Below are 23,034 nucleotides of genomic sequence, written 5' to 3'. Positions count from 1 at the left end.
CTTGGGATGGTGGAAGTCTTCACATAATGAAGCCATTGTGGTGGAAACCATTTGATTTACTTTCCTTCATTGGGGATTATGACTGGTTCTTGAAGAATCGTCTCGTTTTGTAATGTATATCCACATAAAGATATTCAGCCCATGTTATGATGTGTCTGTAGAGTGAGCATGTATCTGTGAAGATTCTTTTCTTTTAGCTACTTCTACAGACGGAGAAATGTCTAATGTCCACTTCTTACATTACCTATCCAAGATCTTCTAGGATTTACATAGACTGTATTTCACCCTACTATTCGGATATGTATGTATGCTAGGTAATATAAATATTTAGAAATACTCTTATATGAATCTACTGCTTCAAAGTAACTATGATATGTAAAAGCTAACCACAGAAGAACCAGCATCACTTAATTATACTGGATGCTTTTCTTCACCGAAATGTTTCATCTGCAGTATAAAGAATATTTGAGAGAGGGGGTATTTAAATCTCCTTTCACCAATCACTTTGCAACATTACTTAGGTGACGGTCTGTATAAATAGCTACATACTTGTAAAAGTAACACATTCAAATTTATTGTTACATAATGTACATATTACTTTTTTGTATATATCCCACCGATTAATATTTATAACTCAAACTAAACTCTCCTTTTCATTCTCTCTCACCAAATAACATGATTTGTCACACAGTATCTTATAAAATGTTTTAAACATCTATTGTATGTTACAATAGTTGATTATCACCTTTATATATTGTCATCAACGCAGGATTCTAAATTATTAATGTATCTGAAATGAGTTGTCATTGTGAATGTGTCTCTCCTTCTCTCAGTTGGGCGGGTCTTACTTTGTAATTTGTAGCAGTCTTTATATATTACCAAATTATTTGGAAGAGAGACCAAAAATGCTATTTAGAAAATGAGATTTGTTGCTATGTCCCATTGTCGTTATGCCGTGTGGTGGCGAGGATTCCTTCCAGCTGTCAACGATTGTTTACAACAACAAAAAAAAGGTTTTATTTTTGTTTTCTTTTCTTGTTTTCATCAACAATTTTTGTGTTTTTCAATATTTTTGACCATGTGGTCTAAAACTAAATAACTGTCAGATGTGGCAGTTTTACCTTGAGAGCTGCAGAAGATATTTGCAAACTATATACGGTATATACATGTATATATGTATGTATGTATATATGTATATGTGTGTGTGTATGTATGTATATGTATGTATGTATATGTATGTATGTATATATATATGTATGTATATATATATATATATATATATATATATATTAATATTATAAATCATCACCATTTATTTATATAGCGCCACTGATTCTGCAGCGCTGTACAGAGAACTCATTCACATCAGTCCCTGCCCCATTAGGGCTTACAGTCTAAATTCATACACAGACAGAGAGAGACTAATCTCAATTTTGATAGAGAGAATATATATATATATATATATATATATATATATATATATATATATATATATATATATATATTAGGATATAAATGGTAAAGGGCGGCGCCTTCAGGTGTATACAATGTATATAAACATAAAAGCACAAATGTACACAGAAATAGTCCAGAGTAGTTAGAACAGGACGGTGTCTGTATCTGCACCTCAGGTGACTAAAAATCACTAGTACAGGATAAATATATTCAAAAGTTGATCGTGCAGAATAAATAGAAGTGGTGTGCGTACCAGATATATAAAATCAAACCGCTTATCTGTATAGTAGCTCCTTAGAAATCCCGGAGTATGATCTGCAACCAATTCTCCTCAGTCTTATTCTCTCCTTAAGCACTGCGCACTTAGTTTAAAAAACGATCCAGAGTTACAGGGGTACTAAACTGTGACAAGCCGACCGACCTATTTGTCTCAATGTCTCTGAAGTATTTTTAAAAAGATATTGAATGTGACTTAATATGGTTATCTTACAGTAAACCAACAATCAGTAATGCAGTAAACTGAAGGGCTATTCTTTCCATAGATTAGGTCTGGAAACTAAATCCCCAATTGTGCTCGCACCTTATAAATAAATGTTTATAAAGAAAATAGTTAATTGAGAGAGTGATGAAGATTTATTGGCATCAAATCTAAATTTTGTAATCGTGAATACACTTTCTCAAGCAGAGATTACTTCAAACAGCTGATCTCTAACATTTTTATTTATTTTTTTATATTGCTTAGGTTTGTATTTTTATTTTACATTACATGTATTAAAGCTGCACTACCAGTTATCCATGTGTGTTATTGTTCATATTCTGAGATGTGTGTGTGTGTGAGCACCAACAAGAAGAGACGCGTTCCATTCTCATGGCTACATATTGGTCTGCTTGGCCTCATAACCCTTCTTGGCTTTTACCCGGAGATGTGAGGTGAACAGCAGAGCCCCATGAAAATGGCTTCAATAAGCAGCCTCAGGGGCTACAGTGAGGGGACAATTGGGTATAGTGACTTTTTATTTTTATTTACTTTCTTGGCAATTATCTATAAATCCCCAAAAAATCCAAGAAAATGTTTTAACGGTTTTTATTTTGTTTTGTTTTTTAGCTGTTAATGATTTGGAAGCCTCCGCTGGAAGAAATAAAAGCGTTCCTCTAGCCTTCCCTGAGTCTTTATGTTACTGCTTTGGAATTTTTATTCTCATGCTCTGCAGAATATTGAAGTGTGAAGTCCATTCCAACCCATTGTAGGATCTTTCTTGTAAAACTTGGTTGATTTTGAAGTATGTTGTTGGCTTGTTCTCCTGTTGAGATGTCCAACCTCTTTTCAGCTTAAATTTCTTCTATGGGAAATTAGGTACTAGAATTTGATTAATTTTTGAGGTTCTATCATCCTATCACACAGCAGTGTTGGTTTGGGGCTCAGCAGGTTCTTTGCATCTTGAGAATACATGTAAGTGTTGATGTTTCGAGGTGAGGAATAGGGTAGAGTAGGCGAATGAGCTCAAGAGGATGGTTTAGGAGTTTGATAAAGTTTGAGGTGATGAAATGATAAGTGAGTAGTTGACCGTGTCAGATGTGCAGAGAAGTCAAGAATTAGGAGTGAGTAGCAGCCTTTAGATTTGGCAGTGATCACATCATTACTCAACTTAGTCAGTGCAGCTTCTGTGGAGGGTTAGAAATGTAAGTCTGACTAAAGAGTTGATTGTATGAAAGCCTAAAGTTGATTGTATGGAAGCCTCTGAAGAAGCTTTGAAAGACATAAAAGTTGAAAGAATGGTAATCCAACAGAGAATTGGGGCCACAATTGGTACAGAATAGGATAAATAATTGTATGTTTGAACAATGATGGTAAGATACCTGTGGAAAGGGAGAGATTACAAATGTTAGTTAAAGCTGGCATGGGCACAGGAGACGGCGATCATCTTATTTGTAAGAGATCAGTGCTGAATGGACAGGTAGGAGAGTGGAAGGAGAAGAAAGGAGTCAATATGTTATCTTCCTTTGTGGACCAAATAAATAGCATGTGCTAGAGGGTACAGGGAAGGAATTTAGCAGGTTGTTGTCTTTCATATTAGATTTTTGTAAATCTTGTCTTGAAGTAGGAACCAAGATCTTGGGCAGTAATGGTGATTGAAAATGTTGTGGGAAAAGGGTCTTAAATGTTTAAAGTGGTGGTTGGTGTTATAAGCCTGAGGTGACATGAGAAGTTAGAAGTATATTTGGTATCATCTAGCGCATCTTGGTATGAGTGTCAGTACGTTTTATGAAGTCATAAGAATGTTATAGGCTTATAAACTACAAGAAATGCTCCACCTTTGTCTATAGCAGCCCCCTTTTCTAAGGAATGTGATATGTTCCATAGTACTAAGTGGCCCTCCGGTCTGAACTCACTATAGTAGTAGTTTATAAATCGGGCAATATTGCTGGTGGTGTAGACAGAACATGAAAGGAGGTAGACAGGTAGCAGAAAGTCCGAACTATAGGCCAAAGGTCAGGGCAGGCTGAGGACAAAGCATAATAAAAAAAAACAGACTAAAGTCAGGGCAGGCTGCGTTCAATAGTATAAAACCAAAATACAGGCAGAGGTTAGGCTGGCAGAGGTTAATGTAAATCAAGGAACAGGCAATGGTCTGGCAGGAAAAAAAAAGTGAAATCCAATAAACAATCCAGGTCACAACAAGATGTTAAATTTCATGTGCTTCCCCTCTTAAAAAGTAAGCGAAGCACGAGTCTGTATCTTACAATAAGGATGTTTAGCTAGCAAGAGAGAAGGCTTAGAATCTGCCATTTAGGCAGGAGGGAGAGAAAAGCCATTAGTAGTTATAAGAGCATTGTTGCATTGAAGTGTGTGTGTGTGTGTGTGTGTGTGTTATGAATCTATGCGATTGCATCATAACACGTGGCGTATTAATCACAATCACATGGTAAAACATTATTAACCAATTTGGTTTACTTTATCCAATTATTTGACTTCCACAGTGGCACTCCAAGTACAAGGACACCGCTGCTTCATACACGGTTTAGAGCAGCACTCCTGTTAATTGTAGTCCACATGTCCAGCGGACTGCCGGTTTATACCACTTTCATACTGCTGCCACTTTTTTTTTTTTTTTTTTAAATACAACTTTTTAAAACTTTATTTTTCTTTAATTTTTTTACACTAGTCTGTGAGACAACCCGAGTCTCACCGTTCATAGAACAGGCTTCCCGGGTCGGACCCGGGAATTACACCACCAAACCCGGTTTGAGGCTGCAGCATGAAAGGGGTATTAGTCCTTTCATGGCACGGTGGCTTAGTGGTTAGCATTTCTGCCTGAACGCACTGCGGTCATGAGTGCAATTCCTAACCATGGCCTTATATGTGTGTTTATATGTTCTCCCCGTGTTTGCGTGGGTTTGCCTTTGGGTGCTCAGGTTTCCTCCCACACTCCAAAAACATACTGGTAGGTTAATTGGCTGCTATTAAATTGACCTGTGTGTGTGTGTGTGTGTGTTAGGGAATTTAGACTCTAAGCACCAATGGGGGCAGGGACTGATATGAATGAGTTCTCTACAGTGCTGCGGAATTAGTGGCGCTATATACATAACTGGTGATGATGATGGCACACAAGATTTACCCTACAAACAAATTGTGTCACTTGCCCCTTATCACTTTCTCTGTTGGGCACCTAGAGAGGGTCAGACGTGATGGCCCAAGGGTGTTGCTCAGGCTGGGCGCACTACACTCATACCCTATGTCGGAGGCGGAACTAGCGAGCTGTGGGTCCTGGTGCAGGGAAGCGGGGAGGAGGAGGTAACCAGGGCCTCTGGCCCTCTGCATCTGCCATGCAGCGGGTCCCATTATCTCCAGTGCACTGCACCAATGGTAGTTCCGCCACTGCCCTGTGTCTTGCAAGCACTAGCTACATCTTGATCTGCTTGAGCACCTTGTTGGGTGCCATTTTGTAACCTCCTGTCACTGTGTGTAGTGTAGCGGGGCACAGTTTAGGCCATGTACCTCCTTCATAGCCCAGGTGTGGATGTAGATGACCAGGGGGTCCTTGCACATACAGGTTATTTTTACAGAGTCTGTGAAGAGGTTGGGACACAGGTGATGTAACCTGGTGGTGCAGTGCAATCAGACCTCCACCCCTCTGTCATGGGTCCCTGGCTGTCCTTTTCCATATAGATATAACACACGCACACATCTAGCGGTAAATGTATCAAGCTGAGAGTTTTCTGGTGGGTTTGAAAAACCAATTAGATTCTAGCTATCATTTCTTTAGTACATTCTATAAAATACTAGCTAGAATCTGATTGGTTGCTATCTCCACTTTTCAAACCCGCCGGAAATCTCTCAGCTTGATACATTTACCCCCTAGTGTCCTTTTAATGAAATGCATACATTAAACATTTTATCTGGAAAGATTAGAATTATTTTAATTCTACAAACTGTTATTAAGTGTATACTTGATTAACTTTGTTCAAATATAATTTTCTTTAGCTGGGGCCATCTATTTGCATTGCTTAATTGACATTTGGACTGCGACAGGAAAGAAAATTACAATTTTGAGTTTTAAATGGGAAAGCAATAGATGTTTGTATTTAATTGAGTTTACTTAGATTTTATTTTTAGATTTTATATAATAAATCTGACTTTTACATTTATTAATAGTAGTGCTATATACATATAAATGGCTGTTGGTGATGATATTTTCTAACTTCTATTCTTCAATGTGTTTCTCCAATATGCCCTAAAATAGCTTTCCAGCTATCAATGTTAAACGTACTAGTCTATAGTTACCAGGTAGAGACCTCAAACCCCTTTCAGTATAGGTACCACATTGCTTTTTCCCAATCCATTGGAACCAGACTATTCAGTAATCTTTTAAAATTAGAAATAATGGTTTGGCAATAATTGAATAAAGTTCTAGTGGATGTTTTTACATAGTCGATAGGGAAAATAACAAATTATTACCTGTATTTGTGGACCTGATGGGTTTTCAAACTGTCTTTAGAATTCCATTGCAGAACACTTTCACCACAAGTCATGTGACCCACATGGATGAAGCTTGTTTATTATTCACTAAACACAGACAGACCGGTGAGCACAAATGGTGCAAAGCAACAAACAGGCAGTTAAATATGGGGTTTCATTAAAAATGCAACCAATTAATAATTGAATGTTGCATGATTATGATTAGAGATGCTCACTGACCCCTGTGTTTTGGTTTTGGATCTGGATTACCGTCGTGTTTTGGTTTGCAATTTGTTAAAAATTTATTACATTTTTTTTTGGCCTAAAATAACATTTAGGTATTATTTTGTACCTACATTATTATTAACATCCGTATCGGCAGCGCTGTCCTATACAGCAGCTACGGCGCTGTCAAAGAAGCGTCCACGGCGGTGCTGTATACAATACAACACTGCCGCGGACACTTCTTTGATAGCACCGCGGCTGCTGTATAGGATAGTGCCGCTAGGGCGGCCACTTAGCGCAGGGGGGGGGTTTCTGGAGACTCAGAAACCCCCCCCCCTGCGTGCGCCACTGGGGACCTTAACCATCTGGGATCCTAAGCCATGTTACGTCATTTTTCAGCGAGTTCTTGGAAAGCTGTTGGGAAAATTAGAAACTTAGGTTAAAGAAAAATAACAAGCAGTCCAGCATCAGCTGCCTCCCTTCTGTCATCTACATTCCAGCACCTGCAATCTACCCCCCGACTATGGACTATGCTAGTATTAGATCTGCGTCCAATGTCCATTATTAATGCAGCTGGTTTTAGACCGTTACTTGAGGTCTTCTGTCCCTATTACCGAATTCCATCACAACACCATTTTACTAGAAAAGCTATTCCTCACCTCTACCAGAAAGTTCATAAAAAATTTAATTATTGGGCTACAAAATGCCATTCTATCCATATTTGGTGGACTTGTCCCAAATTATCAAACTTTTGGGCCGAGATTAAACACCTGATCCAATCGATTCTCCAGGTCGCGATACCATTAGAGCCTACATTTTTTCTCTTGCCCTTGGGAGCGCCAGCGGCGACTGGACACCAGAACAAGTTAGCTAGGCACATCCTGACGGCAGCTACCTGCCAAATAGCAGCAGCCTGGAGGCAGCAATCTCCACCTTCGCTTCAGGCCGTTATTAACAGAGTTTGGCAGGTTCAGCACCTGGAATACATCACCAGCATCATCAATAGGACATCAAGATCTTTCACTAAGGTATGGAGCCCATGGCTCTCGTTTTTTTCAGGCTTATTCCCCTTTCACTTGACTCTACACCTACATATATCTGTCCTCTTTTCGAGAACCCCTTTCTTCCTTTCCTTTTCTGCTCTGTTCTAGTCACTCTTCTCCTCTCTCCCACCCTCCCTCTTTCGCGGCATTTCGCTCTCTCCCTTACATCTTTAAAAAAAAAAATTCTGGTCATTCTTTATACACGTAATTTGACCTCTTTGCACTGATTTTTTTTACGATATTCTGTTGATTTTATATCATGTTTTATGTGATGTGTTTTTTTTTTTCTTGCTGACACTGCATATCGGTTTTCTTTATTTGACCTTCCAAAAATAAAGATTTAAAAAAAAAAGAAAAATGCCATTCTACCCACTGTACACTTAACTACAGATATGTGGGCAACCGGAACTGGGCAAAGTAAAGATTATATGACTGTGACAGCCCACTGGGTTGGTCATTCGCCTTCACCAGCAGGGACAGCAGCAGCATGTACCCAAGTACGTCACATTTTTCAGAAGTAGACTACTCTGTGTATCAGCAGCTTCACTAAGAGGCATACAGCTGACAATCTGTTCAAAAAACTAAGGGAAAGATATTGAATATTGATATTGAAAGATGGCTAATCCTGCTTGGACTCTCCTGAGGATATGCCATTTCTGATTACGACCCCAATATTGTTCAAGCATTACAGTGGATTTGAATTCCATCACATTTCCTGTTTTGCACACACAATCAACTTGGTGTTACAGAACTCTTAAAAAATGACATGCAGGAGATGCTGTTTGTGTCCGGAAAAAATTATGGTCAATTTCTGTTTTCTGCAACAGCATGTAGGAGAATGCAGCAGCTGCAAGAAGACTGGCATTTGAGGGGAATGTACATTAGTCCAGCGAAGTAGTCACCTGTGAAGAGAGTGCAGACACGGTTAGCTTGAGTCAAGTGATTGCCTTGATAATACATTTTGACAAGGAGCTACAGAAATTTAACGTGCGAAATAAAACAAAGTAAATGTGCTAACTATATTTTAATTGTAGATTAAATACTTAATTTACTTTGCAAGGATCCAAGAGCTATCAACATCTTGTTTAGACGTCTTCTCCTTCAGTTTCTCCGGCAACTGCTTGTTGTACAAAAAATTGCTTTCCCAAGACAGCCAGTGGTGATGCAGATGATTCCGCATTTTGATATTTGCTCTGCTGTAAAAGAATTGCCCAAAAACCGTGACAGCTCTTCCCTAAAATGAACTACTAATTCCATTTGGAAGGCCATTATCGGCAATTACATCATAGTACACAGACTTCTATGATGATGGGATGAAATAGTATTGTTTGAGGAAGATTAGCACTGATCCCTGCCACCTCTCCTGTTTCTGAGTGAGCTATGGTACAATAAAATGTAACTGCAGATTTAGACCAAGACTGTCAGCCCTATTATTTCTATTTCAGCAATTACAATTAGCAATGGAGCTCTTCTCTTTGGGTGTTACCTATATAACGCAGTAGAATTTGCCTGCATATTCTATAGACAAGCCTGCTTGTCTTCCTCTTCATCAATGACTCTTAACAATTGAGCACTCGTCTTTGGGTGTATATTACATCCAAACCTTATTAGTGCAAATTGGGAAAAATACAGTTCAATCCCTGCTAGGCACTCCATTATCCTTTGCATGTTAATAGTAGGATTGCTTGGAGTTATGGGCAAGGTCACACATTTTTTTGGCAAATCATTCAAACCAGCCCAGATGTCAAACTGTTGTGGTCTGCCACCTGCGTCATCCCTGCTTGTGTTTGGAAAGTGCAAATTGGTGCCACCATGCTGCCACTGGTGCAGGACTTAAACAATCAACCGCATCCTCATCAGCGCCCTCGTCGGCTACCCAATCCTCCCCCTCATCCTCTTCTAATTCCAAAGTGTCATCCTCACTTGGTGTATCACCGGCTACACTCGGGCTGTTCAGGCACACATCAGCAGACTGCTGAAAGGGCCCTTCTTTATGGGTACATTATGAGAATGCTCACGATTAGACATACCACTGGTGGATGGACTCTCCACAGGGATTGGTGTCATTTCTGATTCTGAGCATACATTATCCTCTAATGCCTTACTGTTTTCTTGCAGCTCGGCTTTGACGCGTAACAGTAGTTGTGCACCACTTTTACACTCCAAATTACTTGGTCTTGCTTGGTCACGAGTGACCGTACAAGAAGAAGGCTTGGTAACATTTTTTGATCTGCCACTAATAGAGAAAGACGAAGGCCTCATTCTTTCTTTGCCACTGTGTGTGTTGTTGGCAATTTTTTTTTTATCGGCAGTTAACTTTTCCTCAGTTACACTTCTTTTTTGCTTCAAGACGGTAAAAAATTTTTGGGTGTGTTTTTTTTCCCTGATTTCAATAGACTATGTACTTTTACATTTGCTTTACCAGATGACGTACTGGGAACACTACCATCAGCACTGGTGCCAGAACCTGCTTGCTGATTCTGCTAAAATGTGGACTACTTTGAATACATTTTAATGAGCCCAAACCACCTGTAGTGCAAAAAATTGTATAGATACTGCTGATAAATATTACTTTTGACAGCAAGAAAAATCATTGTTTCACACTGGGGAATATGGGACACCCCAAAGCACTTGTAGTGCCAAAAATTGAAAAAAACCCCTCCTCTATCCTCATCTCGGGGAACCGAGCCCGCCCATCTCTAATTATGATTAACTGCCTCTGCCACTGCTTGTGAGCAGCACTGTGACACAGTGGTTAGTATCGCTATCTTACAGTTCTCGGGTTCAATTCCAACCAAGGCTCTCTCTGTGTGGAGTTTGTATGTTTTCCCCAATCTTGCGTGAGTTTCCTCCAGGTGCTCTATTTTCTCCAAGTATCCAAAAACATACTTGTAGGTGTGTGTGTGTGTGTTAGGGAATTTAGAATGTAAGTTCCAATGTATCAGGGACTGATGTGAATTACATATTCTCAGAACAGTGCTGCATAATATGAGTGACATTATATGAACAGCAACAATACTGCTATTACTACCACTACTACTCATGATAGATACTCTGAATTCTCAGCTACTTGGTTCTGCCGGTTGGAAAATAAATAATCTGATAGTTCTAAAAATATTTTTAATATTTGAGTCTTATGTTTCTACTCTCAATGACACTCAGATTAAATAGATCCACTCTTTGATCGTCTTCTTTTTTATTATTCACACAATTTGTTTATTTAATGTAAGTTAAAATCACAGGCTCAGTTTCATGGGTATGTTGATTGCTTTTTTTGTTTTGTTTTTTTTGTTTTTTTTTTAAAAGTTTTATTTTTGCAAGGTCATGATAACAGTATAGAACGAATGACAAAGTGCATACTGATAACAAAAGTAGACATGAAGTAGCAATATCAACAACCAGCATATAACATGTGAAGACACTAAGTCAATCAACCTAACAATTTTAGTAATAACAGGTGACCTAAGGTTTTAATAGAGAGAGGAAGAGAGAAAGAGAATACATAGAAGAGGAAAGGAGAGAGAAAGAGAGAAAAGGAGAGAAGGGAAGAAGTGACTAGATCCATTGTTAGATGGAAAAAGATCCAAGAGGGATATAAGGTTTTAAAGATGGGTTAAGTAAAGGGTTGGCACGCCTGGAAGAAGGATAACCATGGGTCCCAAACCTTGGAGAAGGTTCTAGAGGAATTCCGGATAATACTGGTCATGTATTCCATCCGTTCAATCTGCCAAATTCTGTTGATTATGGACTGCATGAAAGGAGGGGATTGCGAGCGCCAGTCTGCCGCTATTTGGCAGGTAGCTGCCGAAACAATATGCCTGATCAATTTATTCTGGTGTCGGGATGCCGTGGGAGCCCCCATAGGAAGAAGAAAATTTTTTGGCTCCAGGGGAATATCTATCTGGAGAATTGAATTAATCAGGCCTCTTATCTGGATCCAGAAGCCTGTCAATTTTGGGCACGACCACCATATGTGGAGAAATGTGCCTTCATGGGAGCACCCTCGCCAGCACCAATCAGATGAATCAGGATGGATTTTGCAAAGACGCGACGGCACATAGTACCATCGATATAGCACTTTATAAACATTCTCTTTAATTCTTATGCAGATGGAACTAGAGGTGGCGTTCTCATAAATTTCAGACCATTCCTCTTCCAGTAGCTCTTCACCAAGGTCCCGTTCCCAGGTTAGTTCATGGGGGGGTCTAAGAGAAGAAGAAGAGGAAGCAAGTTCGTGGCAAAGCATTGATATCAGACCTTTGGTTGAAGATTGGCGTAGACAGAGGGCTTCAACGGTGGAGAGAGGTCGGGCTAGCAGGCGATCTTTAGCGACACTATGGAAATGGCGAATTGCAAAAATTGATAAAAGTGCTTTGAGGGGATGTGGATCTGCTATTGAATTTCAGAAAACTGAGGAAAAGTTATGGAGGTGTATAAAATGATTGAGGTAAATGACTCCCCGCGAGTACCATGGCTGGAATGAATGATGATGCAGTCCGGGAGGAAATTCCGGAGAGTTGAATAGCGGAACAACCGGAGTGGGATGGGGAGACAAGGCAAATTTTTGGGATGTTGAGTCCCAGATGGATAATGTGTGAGAAACAATTGGGTGAGATAACAATCGTTTAGGGCGACGAGGCCTTGGGACCCATAGGAGAGAAGATAAAGAAAGCAATCCCAGACCCTCTGCCTCAATTTACGACCATACTCTAGCTTCCGTCGGACCGGACCACAGGACACACTGAGCGAGTTGGGCGGACAGGTAATATCTTCGAAAATCAGGAATCCCCAGGCCTCCCCCCCCCCTTGGGGACCTCTGAAGAACCTTAAGTCGGACCCGGGGTCGTCTGCCCGACCAGACAAATCTGGAGACATGGAATTGCAGAAATTTAAAAACATATGGCGGGATGCGGATGGGAAGAGTCTGAAAGAAGTAGAGCAGCCTGGGGAGGATATTCGTTTTGACGGCATTAATGCGTCCAAGCCAGGAGATGTAAAGCTGTGACCACGATGTTGCTTTTTTTGTTACTAAGCATATGCTCTATATCCTGCTTATGTAAATTTGTGTTTATTAATAAAAAAAATGATTGCATTAAAAAATTGAAACCAGTTGCTAAGCATATGGAGTACATCAATGTGGGAGAAGGAACTTTAATCATTCACAAAGAAAGAGCTCAAACAATGAGATGAAAGTTGGAATACAGATTCTTTTTTGGGAAAAAGTTAGTTTCTTTATATGGACACTGTTTATTGTCATTATTCCGCAGCAGTTAATGTTATGTGCATAATCACATTTGTAGAACATCATACGTATCACATTCTTCTTTTTTTACTTATTAAATAATGTCTTTGCTTTTCCTTACAGAGCAATCACTAGCTGCATCTCACAAAACACTGGTTGCATTTCCCGAAGATTCTTTATTAAAAGAGGATGACAGCTGAGTCTCGTGTCGCACTAGAGAACTTTACTTATGAAAACGCTGTAAGCTCATCTAACATTGCACTACACCATGACAACAGGGCAGTGAAAATGTAACAATAAAGGTTATAATTAATTAAGGTAGAGGGTAATATGTGAAACATGTATACTTTCACAGTTACTAATGCCAAAACTAACAGTATACATGATAGTTAAGATGAGAAATCCAAATTTAATATACTCTCTAGTGCATACTTGCCAACTCTCCCTGAATGTCAGGGAGACTCCCTGAAATAGGGGTAATCTCCCTCACTCCCTGAAGAATCTGGCATTCTCTCTGATGCTGAGCCAGGCAAGACGTGGTTGGCTTCACCATCTGTGGCAGGATGACACAGTTCAGAAATTGTGTCCTATGTCCATGTATTGATTTCTATGGAGGTGGCCATATTCATGGAGACCAAGATTTAATCAAAGACTGACAGGTAAGACAACATGACTTCAGTAATGGAGACAGAATTGTAAAAGACACTTCAGTCTCTGGAGATTCATTAGCTACTTTTCTTTAATGCATAGTTGCCTACTCCGCCGCATTTCTGGGAGATCTCCCAGGAGAACAGGGCAACCTCCTGGTTCTCGTCCCCGCAATAGATATTGCTGTAATTGCCCAAAATTGTGACAATCGTTTAGGGGGCGGTGCCAAAATGATGCGATTCGTCAAGCCCCACTCCCACACGCCCACCTCCCCCAGGATCTCCCTGAAGCCAATGAGGAAAAGTTGGCAAGTATGCTCTAGTGTCAAAATACATGCTATTATTAGCGTTAAACTCTAGTAAAAGGCATGCAAATGGGCAAGGGAATGGAAGCCATTGGTCCAAGTGACACTCCCTAGTGTTTACACTTACAGTCAGGAGTGTTAGCATTGTAGTGGTTTTTTTTGTTTGTTTGTTTTTTATGCTCCTTGCTCTATTTACAGCAACTGAAAGCATTGGGGTAAATGGAGTCTCCTGATCGCAAGTGCACTTTAACCACTGTATGTCAAAAGGTTTATACATATAGGCAATTTTAATTAGATTGTGGTACTGCCTGTCTCAGCCGCGTTCAACCTCTTTATAAACACAGTTTAACAGCCATTTTAAAGGCTGTGCCTCCTGAACAACCAAAATGCTCCCTACAAGCAAATAGCTGCTGCTCTCCAGCACACAGTTATCATTTCTTCTTCTCCTCAGTGTTTCCTCGGGATCACTGTCCAGTGAGATTGTCCTGCAAAAAGATTATAAGAGTGACAATCAGATCTAGAGGGTGTGTGTGTCATAGTTGTGTATGCTCACGAAACATTCGGGAGACTTGTGAAATATTGGGACGGTAGTCTAACCTCCAGCATCCTCGCTGTGCCTCCTTGCGCATATGCGCACTTGATGACGCGACGTCAATGGTGAGTCTGTCGTAGCACAGGCGTGCTAGCTAGTTTGTGCACATATCATGGAGAAGCAAGAAGAATGGGTATCCTTGCGACTCGAGTAAGCCAGCACAAGGCTTGTATTATAAGTAATTGTTATTTGTTCTTTCATATGCTTTTCTATTTTTTTTTAGAGTAATTAGCAGTCCAAAACATATTTGTTAAAGTTCGATAAATAGATTTTTAATAAAGAATGCAGCTCCTATTTATCAAGCCCTATCAATTTTTTTTATTGAAAGCCTGGGAACATGCAATCAAAATCCAAAAGTGCCCAAAAAAGGTGCAAAACCATAAAAAAGTGCACTAAGGGATGCAGAACTTGGCCCTTCCTTTAAAAAGAAAGGGCCCTGGTCCCCGACCTCCAGAACCAAAAGGTCCCTTAGGGGGCAAGGGTCTTCAGACCCCCTTCGCCGCAAGACTAGGGGGGTCCCTTTAGCCCCTGGGATCCACCAATGATCCACCTGTCAATGTGATAAAATGTTTATTGCAGTGATAGGAATTTATTTTGCTTTGCTCTATTTTTTCACCGTTATCAAAAGTTATTGGGTCCCTTGTTTCTACATGGGAGACTATTATTTATCAAGCAATACTTCAGTAATGTCACTGCTTGTGCGTCTTGGTGATTGTTGTCATAACTTTTCATAACTTTTACAGTAAAATAAAAATAATCTTCCATTTAGCCCTGCTACACTACACATGTACCATTATTATTATTATTAATTTTTATTTATAGGGCGCCACTAGGTATCCGTAGCGCCGTACAGGGACAAACAAAGTTACAATACAAAGGTGAGACAGCACGATACAGTAAACAAAATGCACAGTTACCATTGGGTAACACTGTATGTAACACAAGGTGGAAAAACACATAAAGAATGATGGCCCATACAAATGAAGTATTGTTGGTAACTAACTTTTTCTGTACTCATTATTTACTGGCACAAGCGGCAAATATTTTATCGACCAGCAGATGGCAATGTCGCAGTTCACATAGCTTACTAGCACACCCACTTGGCCTCATGCCCTTAACAATGGAATGGTACATTCTAACATTTCCTTGAACGTACGAATACAGCCATATTTAAGCTACTTACATAGACTCACATTTTAAATTAAGCTATAGACTTAAATCACACACCGCAACTAAATGAAAAGAGTAAAACAAGCATAAGACTTTTTGCCGACGACCCTGTCCTCACTTGGTGTGTTCTGAACCCGGAAGTGTTGAGGAAGAAGTTATTTGAAAGTAGAGTTTTGCCCTTTCTTCCGCCCTCAAGTGTGAATGGGATCGCCTGTTGCGCGCGTGCTCATGAATATGCAGAGTTTATGCTAATGAGGACCGGTCAGCGTGTGTTGCAAGGGGAGCTAGTTACAGGGAACAGCACCGTGGCCAGGACAGCACCGGGCCCGGTACTAGGGGGCATTCACCCCTGTCAGCCAACCTATAGGAGCGGGATTAAAGCCGGGACCGCAGCCGGAGCAAAAGGGACCATACTTACCGCCCCACACCTTATTACCTTCTCAGCGAGGCCTCTGGGGTGTGAGCCGGCGGCATGGATCCGCCAGCCGGGGGAGGCGGGTATGGAGGGGGCCCTCCAGCTCCCACCAAGAGCACCAAGGACAAGAAGAAGCTGAAGAACCAGGAAGAAGGAGGAGAGAAGTCCAAGAAATTTGTAAGTTTGTAAGAGCCCTTTCCCTGATGACAGGAGCTTCACCATACCCCCTCTGTCAGCAACCTGGCTACATGTAGCTGCTGAAATGTACTTTACCTGGAGGCAGGGGCTCAGTATACACATTATTACCTGTATGTACAGTATTACACGGTGTCTGATGACAGGGGGCTCAGTATACACATTATTACCTGTATGTACACTATTACACTGTGTCTGATGACAGGGGGCTCAGACTACACACATTATTACCTGTATGTACAGCATTATACTGTGTCTGATGACAGGGGGCTCAGACTACACACATTATTACCTGTATGTACAGTATTACACTGTGTCTGATGACAGGGGGCTCAGTATACACTGTGTCTGATGACAGGGGGCTCGGACTACACACATTCTTACCTATATGTACAGCAGTATACTGTGTCTGTTGACAGGGGGCTCAGACTACACACATTATTACCTGTATGTACAGCATTATACTGTGTCTGATGACAGGGGGCTCAGTACACACATTCCCACCTGTATGTATAGCATTATACTGTGTCTGATGACAGGGGGCTCAGTACACACATTCCCACCTGTATGTACAGCATTATACTGTATCTGATGACAGGGGGCTCAGTACACAAATTCCCACCTGTATGTACAGCATTATACTGTGTCTGATGACGGGGTTCAGTATACACATTCTTACCTATATGTACAGTATTATACTGTGTCTGATGACGGGGTTCAGTATACACATTCTTACCTGTATGTACAGCATTATACTGTGTCTGATGACAGGGGGCTCAGTACACACATTCCCACCTGTATGTATAGCATTATACTGTGTCTGATGACAGGGGGCTCAGTACACACATTCCCACCTGTATGTACAGCATTATACTGTGTCTGATGACAGGGGGCTCAGTACACACATTCTTACCTGTATGTACAGCATTATACTGTGTCTGATGACAGGGGGCTCAGACTACACACATTCTTACCTATATGTACAGTATTATACTGTGTCTGATGACGGGGTTCAGTATACACATTCTTACCTGTATGTACAGCATTATACTGTGTCTGATGACGGGGCTCAGTACACACATTCCCACCTGTATGTACAGCATTATACTGTATCTGATGACAGGGGGCTCAGTACACACATTCCCACCTGTATGTACAGTATTATACTGTATCTGATGACAGGGGGCTCAGTACACACATTCTCACCTGTATGTACAGTATTATACTGTGTCTGATGACAGGGGGCTCGGACTACACACATTCTTACCTATATGTACAGCAGTATACTGTGTCTGTTGACAGGGGGCTCAGACTACACACATTATTACCTGTATGTACAGCATTATACTGTGTCTGATGACAGGGGGCTCAGACTACACACATTCATACCTGTATGTACAGTATTATACTGTGTCTTGATGACAGGGGGCTCAGACTATACACATTCCCACCTGTATGTACAGTATTATAGTGTGTCTGATGACAGGGGGCTCAGAGTACACACATTCTTACCTGTATGTACAGCATTATAGTGTGTCTGATGACGGGGGCTTCACCAGACACCGCATACCTCCCCTTCCCCCTCTTCCACATGGTGACTGATGATAGGAATGTACTCCACAATGATATATTATTATTCTGATATTGTTTCTAATGACGATTGGCTCACCCAGACTCTTCAACACCCCCTCCGCCCCCAACTATTCTGTCGGGGCACAGTCTAAGAGTCTACCTCATTTGACAGTATCAACAATACCCCATATGCCCCCCCCCCCCTCCCCTTGTCTGGACACTCTCAGCCTGTGTATAGAATTATACAGTGACAATGACAAGGGGCTCCACCAGACCTCACATTAGCGCCTGACCCTCCCCTTCACGCCCCGCACATTTCCTGAGGGCACTTTCTATCTGTATGTGCAGAATTACATTAACCTTCATGAAAGCACTCTCCACCAGAAATACTGTTTCTTTTATTGTACTTGTTACTTTGTGATCGCAAAGGAGAGTAACAATGTGCATAAGGTTGATGTACCCATGAATATTATACATTGTAAGTAAGTGGCTGATATATTCTTCAAATTGATGGATACGTATAGTAGTGTAGAGGGTGCAACAGATGTGTAATTTAAAAGTTGGTGTTATACCCATTGAGAGTATAACCAGCAAACAAGCTCATTGGGACAGATTTTGTCAGTATGTTGTTGATGGAATGCATACAAAGTAGTGGAAAAATGGCCCTTTGGTAATCTGCCCTGAAGTGACATCTTTATTTCTGTCCTGCTCGTTTAAGTGCATCTGATGCTGTTTCTTTTAATATATTACAAATAAGATGGATGAGCTTGTAAAACGAGTTTTGTTCTTTTTAAAACCACAGGTTTGGGTTATGCAACGTGTGACAGCTCATTGTGTTGAAGTGTATATACAATCTCCACTCTGTTACACAGAAAAACAACAGATCACCGCACACTTATAAAACATGACTAGGTAGACGGTTAGAAAAGCTAAATTTGCTGGAAACCTCATTGATCATATTACTAGCATTGGTTTGTATCGCATGGAGGAAAGAAATGGATTCTCAAGTCTTCCCTGTTGGCATCTATTGCTTTTTTGAGTTGTTTTATTTAGATATTTGTATGCAGGTGTTGTGTTATACTTTGTAAATTTGTATGTTACTTTTATTTTGCAATTGTTTATATGTTTATGGTTTAATAACGGCTTCAGGGAGAGAGGGCTTAAGAACTAAAATAGTTTGGAATATCTGCCCATTGACATCACATTCTAAAAATACACATAGAGATGGCAGCAAGAGTTCTACTTTTAGTGATTGGTTTGTGCATCACGAAACTGGTTCTTCCAGTTTCCCACACTTTTTACATATTTAAGGAGCACTTTTGCAATTGATGTTGAAGTGCTATCAAATATTTATTGTGGGTGGGATCTTTGTCTGGGGGAGTGTCCCGTTGCTGGCTAAGACCAAAATTATTTTTAATAATCTGGTATTGCCAGTTTGTATGCCAACCAAATATAGCTGTTGGGAAAAGTTGGATATTTCCATATGTACATGAAACGTCTTCCCTGTTATATTATATCACATTTTAATCTGAAAACTGTGTTGGAAAGTACATCGTACAGACCACTTAGTGACTCTTAAACAGTTTTTCCCATAAATTCATTTGAAAATGGCTTGTTTTGCTAGTGAAAGTAAATGCTTCTGCAGTATCAGTAGGCTTTAATTTAAGGCATATGTCCACTTGATTGTTTTATTTGATAATTCTCAGCTGATAAAGATTATGTTCACGTTTTTCTCAATTATTTTTTTTTACTGCTGCAGTGTAGTTGGGGGAAAAAAATTAGTAAGTTACTCTGCAGCAACAGGGTTTAGCTGGTTTGCAATGCTGCAACATTGTTACAACAAAGTAATAAATGAACAGTGGTGGGTGCTGCTTGCCAAGAATTATGGAAGTCAAAAGGGAAGGGAGGAAATAGATATTATTCTTGCAGAATGCACAAGATGCTTATGTGATAAGATGATGTAAATGTTGTGATGGGCAACCAGAAATGCTCCAAGGGCCTCCCACCATCCTTCAAAAGGGCTAGATATTATCCTTAATATCAGTAATAAGAAAGCAGCTCCAAATTGTTGTCCACTCTCCACATTGGTCATTCCAATATGCTTCACATGCCATTCAGAATCCCAACTTGTGTCAAAATGCAGCCACGTGCCTTTCAGACGTCCCATTTACCAGTCGGGAGCCCAAAGAGGAAGGAAAAGTTTCTAGTCTTTTTCCTACCGAATGACTGGCCAGGCTAGCCTCTGATGAATGTATTATTTTGGTTGAGATAATATATATATACTGTATACACACACTTTACACCAAAAATGACTTATCAGTGAGTTGAATTACAAGCCCTTGTAACTGACATATTAACAGAACTTCCCAGACCAAGCCCTGAAGGGTAAAATAAACAGACACAATGGTACTATATATAATAGAATAATATTTATATTTGTTCTGTGGGGAACTTTTCCATTAAGATTGGTGGTACTGGCAGGATTGATTTAAACTTCCATTCATATATCAGCTTTGTTTAAAATCACGGATAAACTGTATTTTACACAGGGATATATATATATATATATATATATATATATATATATATATATATATATATATATATATATATTAGTGTGTATGTATTTTGATGCCACTTGCAATCCATACAAACACGGACGCTTGAACTAATAGGCTAGCTTTATTCTAAAACAATGTTGTTGATAAAGTGATAGTGTTGCAGGCTGTGTATACTTACAGACAACTATGTATTCTACTAAATACCTTAATATACATTGGAGAATGGATTTGCACAGTTCTCTAGGTATCTGGCAGCACACTAGTTAGCACATTATAGCCAAGAGGACCAATATTTATTTCATTTGTCTGGGCATTTCTAGTTGAGAATAAAGTTTGTCACTGTGCTGGCAGCTCCAAGGAAAGAACCACTAAGTAGCTATCAGAGAGACACCATGTCCGGAGGGGACTGGTAGTGAGGTGCAAGCTGAAGTAAACAGATTGTAGAAGGTAGAATAGTGATGGACGTAGTCAGATTCAAGGAATTGGAGAAGGTAGAATAGTGGGGGATGAAGCCAAAGTTGAAGGATTGGAGAAGATAGAATCGTGATGTACAGTTGAACAAAACAAGTCTTCAAAGCACAAGAAGAGAGATCTATTTTCTCCTGCAAAGTTTTGGTAGAACTGAGGGACTTATAAAGACTATAAACAGGTGAGATATAATGCCCTGTGACTTTTTTACTAAAGGGCTAAGTGAAGAGCGCTGTGCCCTAGTCCAGGTGAGGTGACTAGCTAGATTGCTGCTCTTAGCAGAGTGAAGAGAGCTGTGTCCTAGTCCAGGTGAGGTGACTAGCTAGATTGCTGCTCTTAGCAGAGTGAAGAGAGCTGTGCCCTAGTCCAGGTGAGGTGACTAGCTAGATTGCTGCTCTTAGCAGAGTGAAGAGAGCTGTGTCCTAGTCCAGGTGAGGTGACTAGCTAGATTGCTGCTCTTAGCAGAGTGAAGAGAGCTGTGCCCTAGTCCAGGTGAGGTGACTAGCTAGATTGCTGTTCTTAGCAGAGTGAAGAGAGCTGTGCCCTAGTCCAGGTGAGGTGACTAGCTAGATTGCTGTTCTTAGCAGAGTGAAGAGAGCTGTGCCCTAGTCCAGGTGAGGTGACTAGCTAGATTGCTGCTCTTAGCAGAGTGAAGAGAGCTGTGCCCTAGTCCAGGTGAGGTGACTAGCTAGATTGCTGTTCTTAGCAGAGTGAAGAGAGCTGTGCCCTAGTCCAGGTGAGGTGACTAGCTAGATTGCTGTTCTTAGCAGAATGAAGAGAGCTGTGCCCTAGTCCAGGTGAGGTGACTAGCTAGATTGCTGTTCTTAGCAGAGTGAAGAGAGCTGTGCCCTAGTCCAGGTGAGGTGACTAGCTAGATTGCTGCTCTTAGCAGAGTGAAGAGAGCTGTGCCCTAGTCCAGGTGAGGTGACTAGCTAGATTGCTGCTCTTAGCAGAGTGAAGAGAGCTGTGCCCTAGTCCAGGTGAGGTGACTAGCTAGATTGCTGTTCTTAGCAGAGTGAAGAGAGCTGTGCCCTAGTCCAGGTGAGGTGACTAGCTAGATTGCTGTTCTTAGCAGAGTGCTGATTACAGGAATTGAGAAATGGTGTTTGTAGCAGTCACCTGGAGCTAGTGTTGTGAATCCTTACACTATAAAGTGAAATGTCCACTTTTGAGGATGTAGTGTCCTTAGCAGTCATTATCCTCATACAAAAGTATTTTCAAGTAAAATAGCCTACCTCTGCATTTTGTAAACATGTATTAACTTGTACACTTCCATTGCAAGCTTCTTGTAATCTGGCTCAGAGTGGTGAGTTTGAATCCTGTGATATGGTTATGGTATGGTATTATTTACAAGGGTATTATATTTAAACAGAATCCACATATATTTGGTTTTGTATTTGAAAATGTATGTTTATTGGGCAAACACAGGGACATCTCATCAGTCTTTCTTGGTCTTAAAAACAAAACTTAATCAACCGTACAATTCTCTGATGTCTGTTAGTGATGTGTGTAACGTTCTAGACAAAAAGAGAGTTCATGCCCAGATAAACCACTAGTATCAGACATTCAGTTATTGTTGTATAATGAAACTTGTCACTCTCATCTGTCTACTTGGTACCTAAAGTGATTAATCACAGATTTATATTCATATGTATCTATTTCTAGCTTACAAATTGTTAATTAATGATGTTTCTCTCATTGGCCAATGAGAGTGCTCATGCTTCTAATACAGCACTGTTATAATGCTCTGTTAATTAAACTTACCCATGTCTATTCGGCAGTTGTGTCAATGTGCTTCTAAACACTAGGCTGTATGTGTGTACATTTGTGCGCTGTTTCCAAACTTCTACAGTTGAAAAAGTCAAACCACACTTAATTATATGGATTCCCATAATGCAGAGTGTCAAACTATTATCCCAATTAAAAGATGTAAACGCTTATTTAACTTGTAACAGAAGCACAAATTACAAAGTACAAAAGACATTTATGTGTTTGCTTGTATCAAGTGCATGATAAATAATTTACATCTGATGTGTTCAGCAGCGCCAATAAAAAACAAAAGCACATTGTTACAAGTTTATAAGTTTAGTGATCCTTTTATTTTGAAAGCAAGGGCAATTTTGCTGAGGTCTTTTGTTAATAGCCCACTTTTGTTAAATTACATATTGATGTGCTTCACTGTATTCT

At 40.3% G+C, this 23,034-nt stretch overlaps 2 protein-coding genes across 3 annotated transcripts in view; both read left to right on the top strand.

Annotated features, from left to right (window-relative positions):
- Positions 1 to 23,034, top strand: part of LOC142152881 (protein diaphanous homolog 1-like) — a 418,442-nt gene that overhangs the window by 216,056 nt on the left and 179,352 nt on the right. The gene's annotated exons all lie outside the window — the stretch shown is intronic.
- The window catches only part of DIAPH1 (diaphanous related formin 1), a 91,797-nt gene continuing 84,552 nt past the window's right edge, over positions 15,790 to 23,034 (top strand). For both annotated transcript variants that reach the window (XM_075209940.1, XM_075209939.1), the window contains exon 1: positions 15,790 to 16,228. In XM_075209940.1, coding sequence (XP_075066041.1) covers positions 16,109 to 16,228 — 120 coding nt within the window. In that variant the 5' untranslated portion in view covers positions 15,790 to 16,108. The remainder of the gene's footprint in view (positions 16,229 to 23,034) is intronic.

This window comes from Mixophyes fleayi, chromosome 4 (assembly GCF_038048845.1).
Source record: "Mixophyes fleayi isolate aMixFle1 chromosome 4, aMixFle1.hap1, whole genome shotgun sequence".
Classification (NCBI taxonomy): domain Eukaryota; kingdom Metazoa; phylum Chordata; class Amphibia; order Anura; family Limnodynastidae; genus Mixophyes; species Mixophyes fleayi.
This window is presented reverse-complemented; position numbering and strand designations above follow the sequence as displayed.